The following is a 21,868-nucleotide window of genomic DNA, read 5'->3' as shown; positions in this document are numbered from 1 at the left end:
AAAGGAAATTAAATTTTAGTGAAAAGTTACAAAAAAGGGATCATTTGGGACACTGAGCAACATCTCACGTGTCTTCATCCTGTGCAGAATTATACATGAGTTCCCCTTTTTCACCCTCTTCTGGTAAGTATTAAGGAACTGGACATATCCTTTTTAGGCATTCTCTAAGTTCCTAAGTTCCCTTTCTAATCTTTGCAATCATCATAGAAACATGAGATCTTATGATTGAGGGAAATACATGAGACCAAATGCAGATCCCTTAAATGTCTTCTCTTTCTTCATGATACTTCCCTCCCAGTGGTGGTGTATTTCATTGTCATGTCCTATCCAGAAACTGAATGGTTCCTCCCCAGCAGTGTATGGATGCCCTCCTAGAAAGGTTTTTAGCTTGAAGTAAGGACCATTGAATATGTAATGGCAGTTGTGCAGGTTAATCCCTGATGTCAGCTTCCCTCCATACAGGCGTCTCATGCTATCTCTAGGTAATCCTACTTCCAGGAAGGTTTTGAACCTTTTTGCTGTCTTTTCGTTGTCAGTGCAAGGGCTAGTAACCAGTTTCCAGACAATTCACTTCCTCTTTGATCTTTAAGGATGCTGTACTATTACTGATTCAACTAATTTTTATAGAGGGTTTTGTCTCTCTCCTTGACATTTTACTAAGTACGTCATCTCTCTCCAAATCGACCTAAGAAGTCAGGACTACCTGAATTCAAATCCAAGCTCAAATGCTTACTAACTGTGTGACCCTGGGCAAGTCACTTAACCCCTTTTTGCTTGGTTTCCTCCACTATAAAATGTGGATAATAATAGTACTTACCTCTCAGGGTTGTTGAGAGGTGAAGATCAAATGAGATAATAATTGTAAAGTGATTAGCATAGTGCCTGACACATAATAGATGCTATATAAATGTTATCTGCTATTATTATGAATATTTTCATTATTATAACACTGACAAGTAAAAACAGTAATAGAATAAATTTAGAAGCACAATGAAACACAACAATTCTTTTCAGAATGGGATTCCTATTAGGAACAAAAAAAGGAAGAAATTTCATCTCTAAAGGAAATGTCTTTAGGCTATACCAGATAGACTTAAACAAAAAAACAAAACAAAAAAAAAACCCTTAAAAATAAATTCCCCACAAGAGTTCCCACATGAAATTTGGCTCAGCTGTTTCCCCTGTACCCAGAACTTTCTTTGTAACAAAGGAAAAGCTAAGACAACCCACAAAGTGATCTTTATCTGCCAGTGTATTCAACATTCTACATCCTTGATCCTCTGACTTTATTTCAAGAGGATGAAAGTATATCTTATTATCTGACCTCTGGGACCAGAACTGAACATTGAATTGAATAAGAATTCAGCTCCCTTTTAGTGTTTATTATTGATTGTTGTCCATCATGCTTGAAGAGGACCAAAATGACATTACTAGGTTGGGATCACTGTACAGTGTGTCTGACTATAGGTGGTCAGACCAATATAAGCCTGAAAGGCTCTGCCACAGGTTGGGCACAAATAGTCCATGTGAACATTTGGAGTAGAGATGTCTCTAAATTTGTGCTTCTCATGTTTCTTTTGAGCTACTCAATTGCAATTCTGCATTACTCATACAGCATAGTGCCTTCTTTGATGCAGGCATGCCATTCTGGGTGGTCCTGAGTCAGGGTCTCCCATGTCTCACAGTTGATTCCAAAGTTCTTCAGAAAGACCTTGAGAGTATCCTTGTCTCGCTTCTTCTGACTTTGTGAGTGCTTGCCTTGTGTGAGTTCTCTGTAAAATAGTGTTTCTTTACTCAGGATAGTGCATAAAATCTCATGTTTCTTAGAATTCTTCACATTCATCATTTCTTACAGTGAAATTATGTTCCATTACATTCATATACCATAATTGGCTCAGCCATTCTTGAGTTGATTTGCACTCACTTGGTTTTCAGTTTTTTTGATAGTATTAAGTCCTGATATAAATACTTTCATTTATGGGAATTTTTCTTGGTCTTTGAGCCTTTTGAGGAAGGGGTGTATGACACACAACTTCTAAACATAAATATGATACAAAATATTGAGAAAGAAATTAATTTTTAATTATGTTAGTTATTGTACCCACTTCCCTTAAAATCCCCACATAACCCATATTTTAAGCTCCATGTATGTCTTTTTTTCACAGTGTGGGCTAGGAATAAAGTAGGCTGCCCTCTGGGGATGCAAGGGACACAAGGAGGGATACTTTTTTTTAATGGGAGAAGAATCTGGAAAGAGCACTGTATGATTTAATCTTTCCATTTTGTTTATTTATTTTTTTGCTCTGCCCAAAGGAAAGTAGATTTCTTTCTTTATTTTTAGTTTTCAACATTCATTTCTACAACATTTTGAGTTACAAATTTTCTCCTCATTTCTCCCCTATCCCCCCCACCCCAAGATGGCAAGCATACTTAATACCCCTTCCCCCAGAAAAGGTATACTTTTAAATTTTTTATTAAATTATTAAATATTTTAATATTTTAAATTAAATTAAACATTCAGTCATATCTGACTCTCTGTGACCCCATTTTGGGGTTTTCTTGGCAAAGATCCTAGAGTAGTTGGCCATTTTCTTCTCCAGCTCTATTTATAGATGAGGAAACTAAGGCAAACAGGGTTAAGTGACTTGCTCAAGGTATTATTTTTTTTTAAATGTATATAATTCTTATATCAAAAAATTCAGCTCTTCATGGCACAGAGGTATTTATTTTGTTCTATGTATTATTGCAGCTAGGTGGAGTAGTGGATAGAACTCTGGGCTTGGAATCAGGAAGACTCACCTTCATGAGTTCCAATCTGGCTTCAGACACTCACTAGTTGTATGACCCTGGGCAAGTCACTTAACCCTCTTTGCCTCAATTTCCTCATCTAGAAAATAACCTTGAGAAGGAAATGGCAAAACGTTCCAGTATTTTTGCCAAGAAAACCTCAAATGGGATCACAAACAGTTGGACATTACTGAAAAACAACTGAACAACAGCAAATTATGGCAAAAGCTCTAAGTCTCAGACACATCTCTTAATAGGGTATGATTTTCAGACTTTGCCTCTTAGACACAAAAGCCTTGTGATGACCCTCTGTGTTATCCCTGTTAGTGGCAGTTCTGAGAATCGTGAAGGCTCCTTGTTAATTCGGCAAGGGCAACTACAACCAACTCTGTAGTGGACACTTGACATATGTTTCTTTGATGTTTTGTCATTTTCCCAGTATTAGAATCTAGATTAATCATGCTACAAGCTGTTCACACTTAAACTATTTCCAGTATCATAAAATGGTCCTTTTTTTTATCTACAGCTCCAAAGGGTATTCTTCATTTGTCTCCTGATATTTATCAAGAGATGGAAGCAAGCCGCAACAAAGTAGTTTCTGACTTTGCAGTAAGCTATTTGTCATCCAACGAAATGAGCCAGCCTTCAAGCTCTTTCTTCAGCCTTTCTCCACCATCAAATAGCACTACTACAATAGCCAGGGATTTCCTTATGAATGGGACATCTCCATCATCTGAAGCCATAGGTCTGAAAGGAAGTTCTTCTACTTCCCCCTGCCCTATAATGCAACCTTCAAGACAACTGGAATATTTAGCAAGGATTCAAGGCTTTCAGGTATGAAACAAAATCTCTTAAAATCAACTTAAAATTCAGCATTTATATCTGTCTGGGAGTTTGGTCCTGCCTTCCAGTATGACTTTAACATTGTAAAATTAATATGAGTATAAAGATGGATGAGCCTATGAAAACATGTAAAGTCAAACATGCATCATTTTCTTGTATTTTCTGTCTATCCAGTAATGCCTTTGCTATATAGTTCTTTTCCATTTTAATTTTCTATTTTTCTGCTCATTTCCAGTTCTTTTTTCCTGTTATTTTTTTATTTCTGACGTGCTCCTGTTTTATCATTCCCTCTTTAGCAAACACACAAAAAGCCAGCCTTTCTGAGATGTTTGTTATTCTTGAGCTCATCCTCTTTTAAAAATTATCACCATGAATTTTCCTAATGGAGAGTTTACTCATGAACAGGTTTTGCTATTGGTTCTCCATTTATCAAAGAAGATAGGTTGCTCACTATAAAATGTAATTTATACTTTGTCCAATTCAAAACCTAGAAATGGCAATTTGTTTTATTCAATCAAATGATTCTCCACACAATATAACATCTACATCAGATGTCATCAGTGCATCCTATTTCAATAGACAGGGTGAAATAACTTGTAATTCTGTTGTATACATGAATAGGTGATAGAAAGTTTGCTTTCTAAAACGCAGTGCTATATTACTATAGTAAGACTTCTGGAACATCCTCAATTTGGGGGAAGGGAACTAATACTTTTAAATAATATAACTACTTTGGAGAGGATATCTCTATGTGTAAACTTATTTCTTGGTCATTTTTAATCATTTGGCAAGCGTTAACCATTTATTAACTTTACTAGATAGTTATATCCTTCAAAGCTGAATAACTATGTTCCCCCTCTAATTTCATTATTGAAAGTTTACTTCTCTGTCCTTTCCCTTAAGAATGAAATAATAACAATGAAATGATACCTGTGATTGAATGGTGTCATTAGGAAAAAGTACTTACGTATAAATAATTTGCTTTACTATATTATGAAAATGAGAGAGAAATTAATTTGCTTTTTTCCAGTATTTTGAGTGTCCATTATTTTCTTTTTCAGAAGCCATAGATTATATGAACTACATTGTGAAGTGATTTAAAATGTGGCAGTTGTAAATGACATAAATGAAGTGGCTCCAGGTTATTTCTTTAAGATTTTTAAACCTTCCATGAAAAAGTTGTGGTTTTGAATATTTTCACTCATTTACTTTAGGGAAAGTTAAAGGGAACTTACTTCATTTAGTGAAGGCTTGGCCATATAACTAAGTTTATGGAAAGAGTTAAATAAGTTTCAATTCTAATGGTCATCTGCAAAGACAAAATAGAAGTTCATTAACTGATGAAAAGACATTTAATCCCCAGAGTTTTCCGTGTTTAACTCCATCAATAGTAATAGTAATATTTTATCCTTAGAGAGCCAAAGCTTAATTTATTTCCTGGTATTTCTTGAGCCTAGTACTGATTCCTACTTTCAGGAATTAAAAGTTGAGGTGAATGAAGAAAGGGCTTTTGCAAAGCTGACAAATAACTTTCTCAAGAACTTGTAAATTCAACCAGTTGCTTTTCTTTCTTTAGTTCTTATCAGTGATAGAATTGAAGCTTTTAAAGATCTTGATTCCAGCTAAAATGCCACTCTCATATCACCAATTATCTAGGTAATTACTTAGGATTGTTTTTCAAGTTTGTGATACCAAAATAATATATTTTTATCCTATGGACAAACTGAGCCATTTCTAGGTTTCCATATTGTGATTTTTATGCAACAAGTAAATAGAAATGTGTACTTTTAACATATTAATTGACTTCTCTGGTTGAATGGGTTTGGTGTTGATGTGAAATACTCCATCTCTGCTGAATTACTGAGCTGAGGTTGATCAGTGAACAGAATCTCTGTGGGAAATACCTTGCTTACTGGCTTGCCAGGGCATATCATAGCCTTGTCCTAATTTCCCTGCAGAAGGTTCTTTGTGTATAAGAAGTCAAAAGACTATATCTTTACAGGTAACTTTATCAGCTATATTTTCTTAGTAGCAGAGGAGTGCATTGAAAGTACATAGCTTGCTTTGTGATTTTCTGAATGATTTCTTGGAGCCTGGTCTGATTGGGTGAATGGATATACAAGATGAAATTATTTTGTAATAACACTGTCCTATTTGTCTTCATACCTGGATTTTAACAACCAGCAAATGCCTTTGCTTTTTTTGTGAGTATTTTTTTATTTCTGTACAAAACATTTTTATTTAATGTGTTTCATGGAAACTGTTTTCAATTTTTTGTAAACCTAAGGTTATATGATGTAAATAAACCTGCCAGGCAGTCTATATGTAACATAGCCATATTCTATCACAAGCTATAAAGACAATTTTTATGAAAAAAAGTCTTTAAAGATTTCATTAGCTATTATTTTAAAAATATGGTTTTGGATATTTTCCAATTCTTATATCATTGTAGTTATCCCAAGTATATCTCTGCTGCACCCCCCCTCCCACCAAGAGAGCCATCCCATATAACAAATAATATTTTTTAGAGAAGAAAAAAAAAATCAGCACAGTTTATCAATACATAGAAAAAGCCTGAAAACATGGGCACTGTGTGATATCTGTGAACTTTCGTGAAGGGATGGATTACCACTGTCCTCTCATATCTCTTTATTCAAGATCTTCTGGATCTTTATAATTTTTTTGTAATTATTTTTGATACTTGTTTTGTAGTTGTTCTTTCCATTTATATTTCCCTGTATTTTGTGTTCCTGGCTATGCATTCACTCTGCATCCATTCATATACATCTTTCCATGCTTCTCTTTGGTCATTACAGGCATCATTTCTTACAGCACAGTAATTCCATTGCATTCATGTACCATGATTTGTGTAACAATTCTCTAGATGATAGGCATTTACTTTGCTTCCAATTCTTAGCTAATAAAAAAAGTACTGCTATAAATATTTTGCTGTATATAAAGGCTTTCTTCTTATTAATAGCTTCATTGGGGGTGTAAGCCCAGTAATAGTCTCTGGTTCAAAAGATATAGGCATTTTAATCACTTTATTTACATAATTCCAAATTGCTTCCCAAAATGGGTGTACCATTTCACAGCTCCACCAATAATGTATTAGTGTGCCTGTGCCTCCAATATTTATCATTGCTATTTTTTGAACATTTTTACCAATTTATAGGGTATGAAGTAGATCTCAGGATTGATTTGATTTATGTTTCTCATATCACTAGTGATATAGAACATTCTTATGGGAGGTAGAGGAAGGGTGCTAAGTTCAGGGTCAGTAATTGCTAGTTAATGTTTTTTTGGGGGGGTTATTTTTGGCATTCTTTTGGATTCTGAGTGTCCTAGATCATGAAGACGGTTGAAGTTACTTTATCTTTGGCACATAATTTCTATTATGGAGAGGCTTGAGAATGATGGAGATCCAAGAAAATATCTAGTCTTCCATTGGTTTGCTCACAAACCCCCCAGTTGCTGTTATTTAAATAGAATTTGTAATGACTAATTTCTTACCAAAATGCACACACACACACGTGCACACACACACACCTAGTACTTAGAAAAAATAGTAAACTGAATTTGAGTAACTATTGTTATTAAGTCAAATAACTCTCGAAATAACATTAAATGACTGAATAAGCATTCTCTAATTGTTTCCTTAGTTTGAAATGAACTTTTATTATATTGCAGATTTTCAGTCACTACCATAGATAAAATGTGATTCATTGAATTTGTTTTTAGAAGAGTTTCCAGAATTATATCTTTCAGAATTTTTAGAAATTTTATTGTTGGGGCAGCTAGGTGGCACAGTGAATATAGCACTAGTCCTGGAGTCAGGAGGATCTGAGTTCAAATCTGACCTCAGAAACTTGACACACTAACTGTATGACCTTGGGCAAGTCACTTAACCCCAATTGCCTTGCCTTCCCCCCTCCAAAAAAAAATTAGAAATGTTATTGTTGTTAAGGGCTAATAATTGTATGTAGTGGTAATTCTGTAAAATGTAGACTTTCCCCCATGTAATTATGTATCTAAACCTCTTCTCAATAACATTTTATTCAAATCCATTAATTTAACTTAATTTAATTAATACAACATTTATTAAACATCTATAATATGCAAGCTTGGTACATGGATAAAAAATAACAGTCTCTGTCCCAAGAGTTTTACAGTAGAGTAGTGGGATGAGACATGTACCCAAATAGAAGCGTAATATGTAAGTTTGAGAAAGATTCTTAAATCCAGCAGAGAGAAGATAACTTGAAAAATTAAGGAAGGGGAGGGATCATTTTTCATTGAGAGGTTTAGAGAAGGCTTTAGTAAAGACATGGTACTTGAACTGTCCCTTAAAGGATGTCAATAGGTAGAGATTTGGGGTGATTAGAGGGAAGAAAGCTGTTCTAGGTACAGAGATCAAGGTGCACAAAAGCATAAAGGGAAGAGAGGACAGAATTAGATGAGAGGACAGGTAATCAAGTATCACTGTCTTATACAGTGTACTAAGTAAAGTTGAAGGGAATAAAATAAATCTGGAAAAATGAGTTAGACTGTATGAGTCCTTGAAGGACCTGAATGCAAGGCTAAAGATTTTATTTAATTAGCAATGAGGACCCACTGAAGGTCTTTAGGACAGTGAGGTCACTCAGTCACTAGGCATTCTTTTTTGCTTTTTGGAGGGCAGTTGGGGTTAAGGGACTTGCCCAAGGTCGCATGGCTAGTTTTTGTGTTAAGTGTCTGAGGCCAGATTTGAACTCAGGTCCTCCTGACTCCGGGGCCGGGGCTCTATTCTCTGCGCAGTCACTAGGCATTCTTTTTTGCTTTTTGGAGGGCAGTTGGGGTTAAGGGACTTGCCCAAGGTCGCATGGCTAGTTTTTTTGTTAAGTGTCTGAGGCCAGATTTGAACTCAGGTCCTCCTGACTCCGGGGCCGGGGCTCTATTCTCTGCGCAGTCACTAGGCATTCTTAAACACACTTCCCTAAGCCCTGAAGATACAAAGAAAGGCAAAAGAGAGCCCCTGCTCTTCAGGAACTAACAGGCTAACAGCGGAGACAACACATAAAGCAACTCTGCAGGAGGGAAAGCTCTAGAGTTAAGGCGGTCAGGAAGGTTCCTGTAGGAAGTGCGAAAGGGGACTTGAAGGAAGTCAGGGAAGCCAGGAGGCAGAGATGAGGATAACGGGTCACAGTTCTTGATGTCAGGAGATGTGGTATTTGTTTGAGGAGCAGTAAAGAGGCCAGTCTTCCTGGATGACAGACTATGTGGTGGGATAGAAGGAGCTTAGACGTTATGCAGAAGAGAGTCAGATATCACCAAAAGAAAGACTGGGTCAGCATAGACTGAAGGTAAAAACATTTAAGCCTTTAGAGTAAATCCATAGGAGGACAGACAAGGGCCAGGACAAGAGTGGTTTCAGTGGCTGAGAGAAAGGGAGGTAAACCAGAGTCACTGTGAGGGTGGAATAAATAGGACTGGACAACTAGTTGAATATGAAGAGTTAGAGAGAATAGAGAAAGGGGAGAGTGAAAGACAATAGAGGCTAAGATCCTAAGTGACAGGAAAGAAGTTACCAATAAAAATATAGAAGTTAGGGGAGAGAGAAGTTTTTAGGAGAAGATGAGTTCAGTTTTGGGCTTGTTGGGATCAGCAGAACATCAGATGGAAATATCCAGCAGGAGTTTGAGATATGGCACTAGCTCTGAGGAGAGATTAGTGGTATGTAGATGCCATAATTGAAACTATGTATGGGAAAGTATGGATGGAGAGAGAGAGGGAGAGAGGGAGAGAGAGACAGACAGACAGACAGACACACACACACAGACAGTGAGAGATAGAGAGAGACACAGAAGGTACCATTGGAGAGAACCCTAGGGAATACAAAAGTTTTAACAGTATTAGGAGTTTGTAGAAAAGACAGAAAAGGAATAAGTCAGAGAGGTAAGATAATTATGAGAGAACAGTGTTACAGAAAACAAAGCATGAGAATTTTTTAAGAAGGATGGTCCATGGCAGAGGCAGGCCTGGAAGGCAAGTGGTGCACAGAGGCAGGCCCAGAAGAGACCTGATCAACTCGGGGGGCAGGTTGACCCACTAATCACAAGGGCCACTACCAGGCCTATCACCAAAGGGTTGGAAAGAGCAACGTACGAACCAAATGCAGGGGCCCCTGACTGAGACAGCAAATACTCCTGGAACTACCACTTCATAGCCCAGAAATTTAAAAAAAAAAAAAAAAGCCCCTATCAGGACCTCCAAAGACCAGGATGGCAGAGTGAACCCCGCCTGCTCCAACCCCCACCCCTGACCCTGAAAACATAGTAACTATTGCCCCAGGGCAAAACCCTCTACAGTAAAGGCTTGGGAACCCTAGAGGAAGGGCGTGGCTAGAGACCTGACTCAAAATGGGTAGAAAGCAGACTACAAAGATTATGGAGTCCTACTATCCTCAGAGGGAGGAAACAAACTCAGAGGGAGGCAATGTGGACTCCACACTCACAGCTGAAACATCAACAGGGGAAGTGTCCCAAGCACAGAAAGCTCTCCTAGGTGAGCTCAAAAGGAACTTTGAAAACCAAATGAGAGAGAAAGAAGACAAAATAAATAATTATTTCAAAACCAAAATTGCAGAATTAGAAAAACATTATAATGAAAAAAACATCTCTCTAAAAAGAAAAGTGTACAGGGGGCGGCCAGGTAGCACAGCAAGTAAGAGCACCGGCTCCAGAGTTGGGGTGACCTGGAGATCAAATCCCAGGCTCAGACACTTAGCACCCACCCTGAAACACCTGGCCATGTAACGTTGAGCAAGTTACTTAACCCCAATTGCTTAGGGGCGGCCAGGTGGCTCAGTGAGTAAGAGCACTGGCTCCAGTGTTGGGATGACCTGGGGATCAAATCCGGGCTCAGATACTTAGCACCACACCCAGAAATAACTGGCCGTGTAACCTTGAGCAAGTTACTCAACCCCGATTGCTTTAAAAAAAAAAAAAGAGAAAGAAAAGTGTATGATATAGAAAAGGAGCTGCAAAAATTAACCAAGGAAAATAATTTGCTAAAAACTAGAATCAACCAAATTGAAACAAATAACTCTATGAGGAACCAAGAATTAGTCAAACAAAACAACAAGAATGAAAAATTAGAAAAAGAGGTAAAATACCTCAATGGAAAAACAACTGACCTGGAAAACAGATCCAGGAGAGATAATTTGAGAATCGTAGGCCTACCAGAATATCATGATGAAAAAATGAACCTGGACAACATTCTCCAAGAGATCATTAAGGAAAACTGCCCTGAGATACTAGAACCTGAGGGTAAAATAGAAATCGATAGAGTCCACTGGACACCTCCTAAAAGAGATCCCAAACTGAAAAGTCCTCGAAATGTTGTGGCCAAACTCCAGAACTACCAGGTAAAAGAGAAAATACTTCAAGTGGCCAGAAAGAAACAATTCAAATATTGAGGGTCCACAGGGAGGATCACACAGGATTTGACAGCCTCTACACTGAAAGATTGGAGGCAGGGGAATACAATTTTCCATAAGGCAAAAGAGCTTGGATTACAACCAAGGATCACGTACCTGGCAAGACTGAGCATATTCTTCCAGGCAAAGAGATGGTCATTCAACGATATAAAAGAGTTCCAGACCTTCCTGATGAAAAAGCCAGAGCTCAATGGAAAATTCAACCTCCAATTATGAGATGCAAGAGTGACATAGAAAGGTGAACAAGGTAAACACACACACACACACACACACACACACACACACATACCCTGCTATTAAATAAGAGCAAACTGTTTATAGTCAAGTAGAGGGTATGAGTATAAAATACACAAAATGATGATTAAAAAAAATCTCATTAAGGGCTACTACAAAGGGACTGCAATGGAAGAAGAGCAAGGAATGAAGTGGAAAAGGGTAAATTATGCCACACAAGAGGCATAAAAAACAATAAAGCAGAGGAAAAGAAAGGAGGGAGATGAGTATTATATGACCTTTTCCCTCATTGGTTCTGGTGCAAGGAGGGAATAACAACCAGTTAAGCATAGGACTCTATGGAGAAGAAACACAAAAAGTACCATTTAAGAGGGAAAGAGGGGAGGGAGAGGAGCTTTGCATGAGATTTGATCCTATCACTCTTGGTTCGAAGAAGAAATAACATACTTCATGTAGCAGCAAGCACCCCAAGCGTCCTCAGGGTTTGCCCCCAACACAGGTTCTTGGATCTGCTTTGTTAAAGGAAAGCAACTCAAAATGGGTTAACAAGCTTACTTTAATCAGTCAGACATATATCGTTTACCTTGTTCAGGAGAAAAGGTCAGCACCCTGAACCTCAAAGTATACAGGCATAATTATCAAGACAGAAACATCAAGTAGACAGATTTCCAAACTGTCCAACCATTACATCCATACCCAGTCAACATCTGGGTTTCCACATTCTGGGTTTTTCAAAGCCGGGGGACTCTCAACAACGGCTTCCCAGAATTCAGATCAAATCACAGAACACTTCTCAAAGTGAGTCCCAAAACAAAGCTACACATCAGGGCTTATATAGCCTTCTCCTGGCTCCGAGAATGTGACAACCTTATTGACCCACTGGCCAATCAAAATGTATCTACTGAAAAACAAGCCTCCCTTCCCAGGCTTCTGGTGCACTTTAGCCTAGGGGCAGGAAAGATCTTTAAAATTTACATTCCCATTACACTTCATTAAGTATAAAAATATCCTACAGGCAGTAGGAGTGGGAAAGGGCTATGAAAGGGGGTGGGGTGTTAATAGGGAGGGAAGAAGTAAGGAGAAAAGGGAGGAAAAGGGAGGGGGGCTGATAAGGGAATACTGAGGTAGGTGGTGGTCAAAAGGAAAACTATTAAGGGGGGGAAGGGAGAAGGGGAGAGAAAATATAAGCATTAACAGGGGAGGGAATCGGATGGAGGGAAAGAAACAGATAACAATCATAACTGTAAATGTGAATGGAATGAACTCTCCCATAAAATGGAGACAGATAGCAGAATGGATTAGAAATCATAATCATACGATATGCTCTTTACAAGAAAAACATCTGAAACAGAGGGATACACACAGGGTAAAGGTAAAAGGCTGGAATAAAATATATCATGCCTCAGCTAAAGTAAAAAAAAGCAGGGGTAGCAATCCTTATCTCAGATAAAGCAAAAGCAAAAATTGATCTAATTAAAAGAGATAAGGAAGGAAACTATATCCTGTTAAAAGGCACCATCGAGAATGAAGCAATATCATTACTTAACATATATGCACCAAGTGGTGTAGCATCCAGATTCCTAGAGGAGAAGGTAAGGGAATTAGAGGAAGAAATAGATAGCAAAACTATACTAGTGAGGGACCTTAATCTCCCCCTCTCTGAACTTGATAAATCCAACCTCAAAATGAACAAGAAAGAAGTTAAGGAGGTGAACAGGATTTTAGAGAGGATAGGTATGATAGATCTCTGGAGAAAACTGAATGGGGATAAAAAGGAATATACTTTCTTCTCAGCGGTTCATGGCACATACTCAAAAATTGACTATGTTCTAGGGCATAAAAACCTCACAATTCTATGCAGTAAGGCAGAAATATTAAATGCATCCTTCTCAGATCATGATGCAATAAAAATTATATGCAATAAAGGGCCATAGAAAGACAGACTAAAAACTAATTGGAAATTAAACAATTTAATCCTAAAGAATGAGTGGGTCAAACAAGAAATTATAGAAACAATCAGTAATTTAATTCAAGAGAATGATAATAATGAGACAACATACCAAAATGTGTGGGATGCATTAAACGCAGTTCTTAGAGGACGTTTTATATCCCTGAGTGCATACATGATTAAATTAGAGAAAAGGGAGGTCAACGAATTGGACATGCAATTGAAAAACCTAGAAAAAGAACAAATTCAAATTCCCCAGTTAAATACTAAATTAGAAATATTGAAAACCAAAGGAGAGATTAATAAAATTGAAATTAAGAAAACTATTGAATTAATAAATAAAACTAAGAGCTGGTTTTATGAAAAAAATCAATAAAATTGATATACCCTTAATCAATATGATAAAAAAAGAAAGAAGAAAACCAAATTTTGAGTATCAAAAATGAAAAGGATGAACTTACCACCAATGAAGAGGAAATCAAAACAATAATTAGGAATTATTTTTCCCAATTGTATGCACATAAATTTGACAATCTTAGGGAAATGGATGAATATTTACAAAGATACAAGTTGCCCAGATTAACTGAAGAGGAAGTAAACTACTTAAATAACTGTGTCTCAGAAACAGAAATTGAACAAGCCATCAGTCAACTCCCTATGAAAAAATCTCCAGGGCCAAATGGATTTACTAGTGAATTCTATCAAACATTTAAAGAACAGTTGATTCCAATACTCTACAAACTATTTGGAAAAATTAGTGAAGGAGTCCTACCAAATTCTTTTTATGACACAAATATGGTACTGATACCTAAATCAGGAAGAGATAAAACAGAGAAAGAAAATTATAGACCAATCTCCCTCATGAATATAGATGCAAAAATTTTAAATAAAATGTTACCAAAAAGACTACAGCAACTTATCTCAAAAATAAGATTTATTTCAGGAATGGAAGGATGGTTTAATATTAGGAAAACCATCAGTATAATTGATCATATCAACAATAAAACTAGCAGAAACCACGTGATCATCTCAATAGATGCAGAAAAGGCTTTTGATAAAATATAACATCCATGCCTATTAAAAACACTAGAAAGTATAGGAATAAATGGAGCCTTCCTTAAAAGAATAGTTAGCATCTATTTAAAGCCATTAGCAAGTATTATATGTAATGAGGAGAAGCTAGAAGCATTTCCCATAAGATGAGGGGTGAAACAAGGGTGTCCACCATCACCCCTCTTATTCAACATGGTATTAGAAATGTTAGCAGTAGCAATTAGAGAAGAAAAAGAAATCAAAGGAATAAAATTAGGCAAAGAAGAGACAAAGCTATCACTCTTTGCAGATGATATGATGATATACTTAAGAGAATCAAGTAAAAAACTGCTTGAGACAATAAATAAATTTGGCAAAGTTGCAGGATATAAAATAAACCCACATAAATCCTTGGCATTTCTATATATTTCCAATGAAATTCAACAGCAAGAGATAGAAAGAGAAATCCCATTTAAAGTTACTGTAGACATTATAAAATATTTGGGAATCTACCTGCAAAAACAAACTCAGGACCTATATGACCACAACTATAAAACACTTTTCACACAAATAAAGTCAGATCTAACTATTTGGAAAAATGTCAATTGCTTGTGTGGGTCGAGCTAATATAATAAAAATGACAATTTTCCTCTCAGCGTGATTTTCTGGTTTTTCTCTAGTATTGTTTGGCATCTTTCAGAATAAGAACAGAGAAACCAGATGGAGTTAACTCAGGGTTGAGTGTTTATAGGGCAGGTACCTACTGTTCAGGGGTACATAGTATCAAGAGTGGGTAGGGAAGAAAGTGAATATAGTTAATTGATTGGGGAACAGGGAGGAGTCTTTAGTTAAATAAATCTTTAGAGAACTAGTTGTACAAAAAATAGAAATAAATAATTTAGTAACCAATATCTGTTTCCTTTAGATTAAATGTCTTATTTATTGTGAAATAGATGTGAATGTACCTGTCACATTTTCTGATTTTTATTTCTAGCTTGATTTAATTTCAGATTGCCTTTTTATGAAACCTTTTTTATCATCTAGTAAAAAGAAATATTTGTGAAATGTTCAGTGTATAAATTGGAAAGGTAGTTCTTATGCATGTTATATGTAAAGAACAGAATTAGGCATTCACATACCAAAACCACAAATAACAAATTCATTTTGTTAGAAAAATATCCATGGTTATTTCTTACAGGAGCTTTCCACATTTCTGATGTTATACATTGGAGCCATTATCAGCAAAGTGAGGCTTCCAGTGGATGCCTTTTTAAGTAACTTCTTAAATTTGAAGCTTTCTTTTTTAAATGCAATTCAAACTCTGAGCATTTCAACTAATGCAGCTAGGTGGTGCAGTTGATAGAGTGCTGATCCTGTAGTCAGGAAGACCTGATTTCAAATTCAGCTTCAGATATTTACTGTCTGTGTGACCCTGAACAAGTCACTTGGCCTCCATTTGCCTCAGTTCCTTTATCTTTAAAATGGGAATAAGAATAGTATCTGTCTCCGAAGATTATTGTTATGAATAAAAAGAGGTATTTGTAGAAAAAAAAACAACAAACCCCCAAAAACAAAACTTTGCAAACTTCGGAGTACTTTATAAATGTAGCTATTATGATAATTATTGTTTGTGCTTCTTATTTTGTGATATCTATAATATTATAGTGAAGAAAATAGTCTTCTAAGTCTTCTTCAGAATCTTACCCTAGTGAAATTTACATTAGGAATTATTTTGTCTGGTTTTCTTGAGAATCTGAGAATGTCCCTTTGACTTCCTTGATTTTCTTATATTGCTTTAAGTTTATAATCTCTACCTTTTACCATCAAAGCATCAATTTACCTTTTTTTTTTTTTTTTGAAAAGTGTAAGTCTTTAAAAGTTTTTGTTTGATTTTTTTTTTAAAGCTGAGTCTTTCTTTCTTGCTCAGGCTGGAAGTGTAATGGCCACTCACTACTGATCGGTCCAGGAGTTTTGACCTGTTCCATTTCTGACCTGGGCCAATTTGCCCCTGCTTAGGAAGCCTGTTGACTACTCCCCTCCCAGAGTTTCTCCACATTGCTGGCCCTGGTGCAGATCTCAGCTCACTGCAGCTCAGAACTCTGGAACTCAAGAGATCTCCAGCTTCAGCTTTCCCAGGAGCAGGGATTACAGATGTGCAACACCATACTTAGCTAAAAATTTTGTTATTAGATTAGCATAAGTGAAATTTTTTTTCTATTAAGGTCATATAATGACAATTTTTTTTTTTACTTTTAAAAACACATTTTCCCCCACAAAGCTTAATTATGGGTATTACTTCAGAGCACAGAATATTCAAGGTGTTACATAAACAGAACATTGCAGTGGCTATGTAGGTCTAGAATGGGTATAGTGGACTCTATTCTTTTGGCAAATAACCTTAGTAATCCATACTGACTTTAAATAATTTCTGATTCCCAAGGACTGAGTCAGTTATAGAACTCTTAGAGATTTGGTATACTCTGTGATTTTCCCATGGTTCATGTTTAGTCTGCGATGCCTTGAACCACCCCTAGACCTATTTGAATTGTCCCAGGAGTTCTTAGAGCTTTGGAATAATCTGATGTAAATCTTCCTGTGGCTTGATCCTTTGATGAATTTGATGAATGAGTCAGTTTCATCATTTCACTTCATTATTTATCATTCTCTACAATTTTTATCCATTATTGTTATTTATTGAAAATACAGTAGATTTATTGGTTTTCAGTTATCCAAAATTTTGAAATCTATAAAGAAAAAATAAATATTAGAATAGATTAATGAAGGGCACAGTGATTTTTAACAAATAAGAAATGATGAACCTATATGCAAAATGCCATCCTTGCCATGTTATGCTTGATGTAAAACTGAGGCGAATCATTGCAGCATAGAAAATTATTTACATGTTTGCCCTCGCAAGGTAAGGATGCCTATAACTTTCTGGTTTTATGAGATGGTTTTCATAAAGAAATTTCAACTTATTTTTAAAACAGTTTTCAGCTTCACATGATAAATTCTACCATTTGGAATAATGTAAAAATTAAGCCTTTAAAGAAAGGAAATCCTGTATCTATTGGTAGATTCTTGCTTCTGAGCCACTTCTTTTAAAATGTTACTGTGCAATTAGGGAGTCTCATGTTTCTTTCCATGTATGAGTTTGGCAGTGATAAGATTTTTAGGTGGGAACATTAATCTAATTGTAAAAAGTCCCTGGAGCATTCATCTGTCAGGTGTCACCAATCAAGTTGATGATTGAAGATTTGATACTGTCTTCTGGTGCTTCAGAACTACAAGAAAACTATTTGTTTTCTTCTTCCTGGTATTCAACTAATATAAAAAACATCTTAGTACTAAAAACAGCTAGAAATGTAAACCCAATAAGATAATGGTATGTGGATTACTGTAGACTACAATATTAACAGATTTATTAGTATCTACTAAAAAATCCAAGGATAAGCATGCCTCTTTTAAGCAGCATGAAGAAATGCTTCATGCCTAATTCTGTTTTGTTGCTATGAAATCTCTGTTATTTGGAAAATATTATTATGTATTATAGATCTAGTTTGTTACACCCAAACTCAGATATCTTTGGTAGATTCCTGTTGTTTGTTTAATAAAGCTGAAATTTATTTGCCTGGTGTTCAAAGCTCTCCACAAATGTCACCCTTCTCCCCTCCCCCTTTTCTACCAGTTCCTCCATACATATACTCCCACCAAACTGGACTTCTACTACTCTCTTGACCCTTCAGTACACCTGGATGTCTTGTTTTCGTGTCATTGTTCTCACATCTGCTCATCTCATCTGCTGGTAATGCCTGTTCAGTTCTCTCTGATTTGTTTTCTTTTATTTTTCTTTTTTGATAAAACTCCCCACAGACCTGATAGAGTAGTTTGTTTTAAAGCTCTCTGCACTTATCAAATGATATTATATATCATAACTATCTATGATTTCATCTTATACTCCCACTAAGTAAACATTAAATTCCATTAGAAATCACAGAACTTTTTAGAATTGAAAGGGCCCTTAGTACTAATCTAGTCCAACCCATTCCCGAAAGGACTCTCCACTTGAGTAGTGCTCAAGACTTAAAAATAGCTATCTGTAATGGCTTTATTTGGTTCTCTTATGACATGAACTCCAGATCTTTCATCATGCAAGTTTTATTCCTCTGGGTGCTCTCCAGTTATCAATGGTCACCTTAAACTGTGGTACCCAAAACTGAATAGAATACTTCAGATATAGTCTGACTAGGAGAGAGTACAGAGGGACTATCACCTCCTTATTCCTGTAAACTATGGTTCCCTTAAGGCATTCCAAGATTACATGAGCTTTTTTGGCTGCCACATTACATGATTTATTCCTATTGCACTTGCCATCCATGATAGGGGTATAGCTTTTCATTTACCTTTGATTAATGTTTAGCAAACTCTTACAAAAGCCCTAATATAAATAGAAGCTATCCTTATCCTTTGTGAGAGCTTGAATAGAAATCAGGCTTTTAGCTATTTCTCATCTCTTCTTCCTGTTCTAACTTAAAACTCTCAGATCTATAGAATAGACCTTGCTGCTGATCATATGGTCTTGTTGAAACTTGACCAGTGGTCCCCTAGGAATTTTAGTGGCCATGAATGTAACATGATGTCTGACCCAGTCCAGGGACCCTGGGAAGATTTACTAGTAGTACTATTGCAACTCCTTAATCTCTATTGATCTTGGGAGGTATTAACAGCAGACCACATTACAGAATTGACTGTGCAAGTGGTATGGTGTCATTTTGGTGATTGTAAACACTCTAAGTTATATCATTTACTTCATTTGTTAAATCTCCTGCCACCACTTAGATCACCACTATCCCCACTACTTGCAAAACATTTTTTCCATGGTACCACTAATGGAGTCCTCAGCTTTTCTCTAATTTCTGAACTGCCCAATTCACTTCTCTTCTAGTAAATATTCACCTTTGTTCAGCACATTATGACCAGTCTAGTGGACAGATAGTATGAATAATACCCTTGAAAAATATCTGAGTTGTTCCATGTTCTAGGATCAGCTTGACTGAAATTGTCTTAAAATAACCAAACTTCTATCTTAACATTTTCTTCTCAATTCAGAATGTGATATTTTCTACCAATTATGGCTTCTAGCCTCATTTTTCCTATAGTTACCTAATATATTGCAGTCTTCAAAGTCAACCATTACTTAGATCACTTGGAGACTGCCCAGGCAAACTTGCGGTATACCCTATAAGCGACCAAAGTGACCTGAAACCAAAGACTACCTGGCATAACACTCCTGGGAAGCCAGGCACAGAAGGGATTCTATCCATCCTCTCATAACCTTTGTGATCATTCAAGTACTCAGTCCTAGGGCCTATGGATTAGGGCTACCCTCATTCCAGAGGCTGTACCTATTGTTGTGCCCTTCCTTTTTAAAATAAGCTCACTTTGACCCCAAATTTCATCTCTCAGATCCTTACCCTTTCAAATGAACAAGAGGAAGGCAGAGTCTCAAAGATCCTAGCATCATGTTACTGCTTCAATACCTAAGGGACTGTCAGGGTACCAGGTACCAGGAGTGACATGGAAGCCAGTGGGCAACATGCATTCCCCAGAACAATTCCCACCATTGCTAACCAACCAAACCCCAGCCTCAATTTCTAAGAAAGGATGATGGGGAGGAGTGATGTCTATCTTGTAGCAGTACTGCATGTTAGGCCCCAGCTTCACTAACCCAGGAGAACAAGGTGGGAGTATTGTACACACCACCACTACCATGAAAGAACGATGCCTTAGCCAGAGAAGTTGCGCCAACTCTGCTGTCACTTTGCTAACACTGATAGCCTTGTTTTTACTGACTCTGTGTTAACTTCCTTGACTTCAGACTGCTGCTTTGAACCTCATTTCCCATTTCTAGCCTTGCCCATTGAATTTGGCATTCACAAGGAACTTTGGCTAGACCAGGAAGTTTCTAGCACACATTTTGTCACATCGTAGCTTAACTCATAACCTCTGTCCTGAAATGATTTTTCTATGGAAGGTAAAGATAGCATTTCCCCTTCTCCCTTTATTTTTGGGGGATCTGATAAAAATGCAGTGCAGAGGTATGGTCGTACCAGAAGTTTGTTAGAGTTAAGTAAAATGTCAGCCAGGGATTTGAACCCAGATAGTCTAGCTTCAAGTCCAGTGCTTTTTTTCTGTAAAACTTCCTCTCGTGACTAGAATACTACAATGAAAGGATACCTCTTATGCAGAAGGAATAGATAAATTGAAATGGTCAGGGAACAGCATTACATTTCAAAAATGCTCTGCTGGTTTGTAGAAATCTATGAAGGAATAAGTGTAGGAGTTGGGGAGAAGAGAAATTTTGGTGAGAGTATATTATGAGTGTCTAGCCCAAAATAATAACCATAATAGCTAATATTTATATAGTATTTACTATGTTCTAAACACTACGCTTTACAGTTATTAAATTTGATCTTCACAATAATATTAGGAGGTGTTCAACACAAAATTAAGGTCAGTGACATGCCCAGGATGGCTGTTAGCACAGGTTTTTAGATCTGCTTTACTGGGAAAGAGAGCTACTTAAAGGGTCAACAGTCTTTTTTTTAATCACATTCACTAGTGCAGAGGAAAAGTTAGCACCCTGAATTTCAGAGAAAATACAAGCAGAGAAATAAAGACTAACACACAGGGCTCTCACTACTTGAATCAACTATACACTTTACATACATCCCTGAATTGAGAGAGCCTTTTCGTCTGAGCAGTCTGGGAGCTCTGAACATATGCACTCAGAATCTTGACCAGGGAATCACAAGATCCTTCTCATAAGTGAGCCCCCAAAGCAAAATACCAACTCAGAGTATATATACACTTCTCAGAGCCATAAGGCATCACAACCCTCATGTCTCAGTGCCTAATAAGAAATTAGCAAAAGGTGTGAAAAAAAGGTTCCTACAAGCAAGCTTCCCTTAAGCAAGCTTCCCTTAATGGGCTCCATGTGAGGCCTATTAATGGTCAGGGAAGATCTTATATCCCATTAACATTACAGTCAGCTACCACACAGATGGTAAATTCTTCAACTTGAAAAGCCTACAAGCCAAGACCAAAGTAGAGGGAGTGTTGGCACATGATTTTCTGTTTGCAGATGATTGTGCACTCAATGTAGCTCTGAAGCTGTGATGCAGTTCTCTGTTGCTTGTGCTAATTTTGGCCAAAAAAATTGGAAAATAGGTGTTCCATCAGCCACCACCACACCATCCATATGTGGAACCATTAGTTACAGTAAATAGAGAAGTTTTGAATGTTGTAGATAAGTTCATTTACCTTGGTAGTGTACTTTCCAGGGATGTACACACTGATAATGAGGTTGATGCACAGATTACCAGAACTGTTGTGCTGATCTCATTGTTGTATGCCTGTGAAACATGGGTGATATACCAGCACCATGCCGAGGAAAACAAATTACTTCCATTTGGATGGTCTTAGGAAGATTCTGAAGATCACCTGGAAGGATAAGATATTAGACACTGAGGTCCTTTCTCCAACTA

General features: G+C 36.8%; 1 protein-coding gene across 7 annotated transcripts in view; it reads left to right on the top strand.

Annotated features, from left to right (window-relative positions):
* STAU2 (staufen double-stranded RNA binding protein 2) overlaps positions 1-21,868 on the top strand; it is a 434,298-nt gene that overhangs the window by 260,364 nt on the left and 152,066 nt on the right. For 6 of the 7 annotated variants that reach the window (XM_069100127.1, XM_069100123.1, XM_069100126.1 and 3 more), the window contains one exon: positions 3,314-3,621. In XM_069100127.1, coding sequence (XP_068956228.1) covers positions 3,314-3,621 — 308 coding nt within the window. Of the gene's footprint in view, positions 1-3,313; positions 3,622-16,248; positions 17,965-21,868 lie in introns of those variants that run through there. The other variant, XM_069100128.1, reaches the window with a different exon arrangement.

The sequence above is a fragment of the Petaurus breviceps genome, unplaced genomic scaffold (genome assembly GCF_028583685.1).
Source record: "Petaurus breviceps papuanus isolate PSGF00001 unplaced genomic scaffold, PetGlider_PUasm1.0 38, whole genome shotgun sequence".
Taxonomy (NCBI): domain Eukaryota; kingdom Metazoa; phylum Chordata; class Mammalia; order Diprotodontia; family Petauridae; genus Petaurus; species Petaurus breviceps.
Note: the sequence above shows the minus strand (reverse complement) of the source record. Positions and strands in the feature narration are given on the sequence as shown.